General features: G+C 37.9%; 1 protein-coding gene across 1 annotated transcript; it reads left to right on the forward strand.

The window, feature by feature from the left end:
• Nucleotides 1-2,990: 2,990 nt before the first annotated feature.
• Nucleotides 2,991-3,954, forward strand: LOC147615923 (disease resistance response protein 206-like). The gene has a single exon (XM_086778007.1). It carries the CDS (start codon nt 3,084-3,086, stop codon nt 3,612-3,614), a length of 531 nt encoding a protein of 176 aa, XP_086634133.1. The 5' UTR covers nt 2,991-3,083; the 3' UTR covers nt 3,615-3,954.
• The last annotated feature ends 324 nt before the right edge of the window (nt 3,955-4,278 follow it).

Consider the following 4,278-nt stretch of genomic DNA (forward strand, 5'->3'; position numbering starts at 1 on the left):
CGATTGTATGGAGCTAGACACGTTCAAAGCCACCAACAAATTAGACAAAGATGAACATTCCAATGGAATCATGTGAGAAGGCACAAGTGAACCTTAAAATAGGACAACCTCTCAACAAAGAAATGATGTAGATATTGCTCGTCTTTTTTGTAACTATGGAGATCAAATTTAGAATGTATTATTATGATTACTATCTTAATCTTGTACGAATCCTGATGGTCCCGAAATTTGTGGATTAATCTCAAAAATTCATGAATGGTTTCTTATCTGGTGCATCACCTTTGTGGCTTGATATGCTAACTAATAAAATTTTTAATTTCACTAATCCTTTTAGATTAACATTTGGATAGTCCCAAAATCAAGGAATTGTCCAAAATTTCCTAATATGGTGTTTGCTTTAGAGAAGGACAAGAAATATAATCTAGAATAGACTCTTCAATCTGTTTGGAATGAGAGGTGGTGCATATAAATGTGGTAAGCTAAGGAAGCATGTTGAGTTCATGTGTTCTATAACAAGATCTAAGAGTCAAATACATACTCTCTCTTTTTTTTGTTTTTCCATCTTGCACCTAGAAGGACTTCTTATGAAGAGGGCATGTCATCGACTTGGACTATTGCTTTCCTTGTAAGCACTTGTAATACATTTTCATTAAACATCATTAGGAAAAAATTGGACTAAAAAGGGCCCTCTAAGAAGATCCATGTCATCACTTTGCTAGAAAAAAGAGGGTCGTGGTGGTGAACCTTATGTATCTTACGTCAAAACCCCCTACATGTGATATACCCTTGAGAAGCCAATTCTAAATCTACCACCTCCGATAAATTTGGAGTTTGATATGCTCAAGTTATGGCTTCCCACTAAAAGATAGATCTCAATGATTGTGAAATCCATGTTAAAGTCCTTGAAAAGTAGATTTTAAATCCGCCACCTCCTCTGATAGATTTGGAGTTGATATGCTCAAGTTAAGGCTTCTCCACTAAAAGGTATATTTCAATGATTGTGGTAGATTCTTAATCTACCACATCCAAAAAATTTGGAGTTGACATGCTCAAGTCATGGCTTCCCCACTAAAAGGTAGATTTTAATGATTGTGACATCCATGTAATGCACCAGTTGATATACTCAAAGACATTCGAATGTAAGATTTTGTATTACCCTTCATTATTTAGTTGCACCCTCTTCTAGACATTCGAATGTAAGATTTTGTATTTCCCTTCATTATTTAGTTGCACATTCTTCTAGTCATTCCAATGTAAGATTTTGTATTACCCTTCATTATTTAGTTGCACCTTCTTCTAGACATTCAAATGTAAGATTTTGTGTTGGTTATGGCTATTTATTTTCTTTATGCTTTTCATTTTGTTTTTTTGTTTTATATCTAGAAAGGCCTTTGGAATGAATCGATTGATGTATATTGTTTGTTTACTAGTTTAAATTTTATGAAGCAAGTTATTTGTGTTTTTTTAAAGATTGATTTCTATATTCAATGTCTATGATAGTCATTTCTACATTTGAATGACGAGGTTGTACAAATAAATTGTAAAGTATATTGAACTATTTTTGCTAGCACCCATTTCTCTATGAAAAGGTGGCTTTCATGATGGCAGTATTTATGTGGGCTAGATTCCTAAAAAATAGCCCTCACTACTTGGAGAATGGTGGCTTCCAATGGCTAGTATAGAGTGTAGTAGATTATAACATGCATGCGTCAATGATTGTGTACACTTTAGGGGTGATTACAAAAAGGAAGGGATTTATCAAATTTCAAACATAATTGGCAAGCATGCTAACAATGAATTCCAAATGAACCACATCCACATGTATTTAAAATTTGTGATGGAATGGAATGCTACATGTTGCTTAAAGAAGAAAGAATAAAGGAGGCCATTTTTAAAACTTGATTTTCACAACCTTTACACAAACTAGAGACAGTTAAACCATACTCACAACCTTTAAAACCTTTACACAACCTTTAAAACCTTTACACAAACTAGAGACAGTTAAACCATACTCACAACCTTCACACAAACCATAAACACCTAAACTATACATGTTTTTTGAAACATCACATCCACACTAAGTTTCCCAAGTGCAAGTGTCAATCAGCTACTTGAAGCATTGTAGTGCACATTGGAGTGCTTCTTAAACCATCAAACGTGGAATCTGCAATGTATGATGGTGTTTTTATATTGGAGGTGACAATGCTATATGACTTGTCAAAGAAAGAAAAAGCATTTGTTTATGCACAGAAGTTATGAGCAATGAAAAGACTTGGCAAAAGTGTTAAAACCTCCAAGTTATTGAGGGACTATTATCCACCAAACCGCCAACCCACCAATCCATCCATTTTTTTTTCTCGAGAACTTCTTTTTTCAAAGCCCCCTTTCGAGGGGATAGAGCCGAGCTAGAGGCGACACCACTCACATGGACAACCTTACGGTGTGAAGGCTCGAACCCAGGACCTCTTAGTATCACTAAAAAGCTTTAGCCAATTTTAATCTTTTTATTTCGTGTAGTATCAAATAGTGCCTAAATAATAATCCCTAAATAAAAATCGAGGGGGATCTTCCCACATGGTCGTAGTGAAAAAGGCTGCAAACGCTAGTCCGTCTATTTGATTAAAAAAATAAAAATAAAATTCACAGTTCACTACCGCAAATAATGGATTGGATATCCGTTTCAAATAAAAAGCACCCCAAAAATAAAATAAAATATGTGCAATCCGTATGTTGAAAAATAATGGTAGAGGGCGATGTTTGGCCGTGCTTGGGAAGGAAGGGCAAGGTGGAGGTTATAGAAGGAGTTGGAGTTTATGTGCTTGGGAAGGAAGGGCAAGCGAGGAGAAGCTTTCCTCTGTGTGTGTGTGTGAGTGAGTGAGAGAGAGAGAGAGAGAGAGAGAGAGAAGGAGCTTTCCTCTGTGTGTGAGAGAGAGATCGAGAGAGAGAGGAGAGAGAGAGAGGAGAGAGAGAGAGAGAAGGAGCTTTCCTCTGTGTGTGTGAGAAAGAGATCGAGAGAGAAGGAGCTTTCCTCTGTGTGTGTGTGTGTGTGTGTGTGAGAGAGAGAGAGAGAGAGAGAGAAAGATATGGGACTTCAGTCGAAGAAGACGCTTCTTGCAGAAGCTGCGTTGGCCTTTGCACTTGCGTTACTTGCCCACGCTGCCACCCCGCCTTCCAACCTCACTGTCTTCAACTACCTCTCTATCCAAGGCGCCAATAGCACCACCGCCTACAACTCAGCCCAATGTGGCCAGCCTCTCCTTCCCCAACCCAACTCCTTTGGCCAAACCTTCTGCTTCGACATGCCCTTGTTGGCCCAACCAGACCTTAACTCCCAGCTCCTTGGTAAAGTCCAAGGAACGTATGTGTTCGTCTCTCTCACGGGCGGTACCTTGTTTGTCAGTGAGAGCTTCACCATCAATAACTCTGTCAACCAAGGCACCTTCACCGGGGTTGGCTTGGAGCAGCTTGGCCAATTCAGCTCCAAGCCCATCACTGGTGGCACAGGTGACTTTGCCCTTGTCTCTGGTGTTGCCTTCACCACCCCCCTTAGCAATGGCACTGATAGCTATGGCAACTTCTACTCTTGGTTCATGTACAACTTCACCTTCCATTAAGGTTCATATCAACTTCTACTTATATAGGTTGGTCCTTCCTCTTCCCTCCTTTCATTTGGTTTTTTCATTGTTTGAATGCAAGAAAATCCCAAAAATCTACTCACAGAGTTGTGGGAAAAATAAGTAAAAACGTGTTGTAATGGATGGTGTTGAAGCTCAGACAATTTATCTTTGTAACATTTCAATTTATTGATGCCATACACACTTACTACAATGTTTTGTACCCCTTCATTGAATGCAATAAAAGTCCAAAAAGCCTCTCACAGGTTTGTGACTCAACACAAAGTCTTCCTTCTAATGGATGGTGTGGAAGCTCAAAAAGCACTTACCTCTATGACATTTCATTTTGTTGATGTCATTTGCACTCATTATGTTAAGAGAACCCCTTCATGTCAACAAATCATCGTTTATGTTTTTGAATCAATTTCATTTGCCACTCACGTGAGTATAATGTGCGTCGTTTGAATGAATGACCTAAAAGCATACCCTTTAAAACACTCACAATTTTTTTTTTCTTTGATTTGAGACGTGCATTATCCCTTTATGTTGTGTTCAATTATTCTTTGATGGAATGATATGTACCATTACTTTTTATAGGATATTGAATCTTAGAGAGTTTTTACTAACTCATATAGAATTGTGATATTGAATCTTAGAGAGTTTT

Source organism: Cibotium barometz, chromosome 39, assembly GCF_041138505.1.
Source record: "Cibotium barometz isolate CiBa-2024 chromosome 39, ASM4113850v1, whole genome shotgun sequence".
In the NCBI taxonomy this organism is placed as follows: domain Eukaryota; kingdom Viridiplantae; phylum Streptophyta; class Polypodiopsida; order Cyatheales; family Cibotiaceae; genus Cibotium; species Cibotium barometz.

Excerpts from the sequence above, each read along its gene's own strand:
- LOC147615923 (XM_086778007.1), top strand. The coding sequence starts at position 3,084 with ATGGGACTTCAGTCGAAGAAGACGCTTCTTGCAGAAGCTGCGTTGGCC.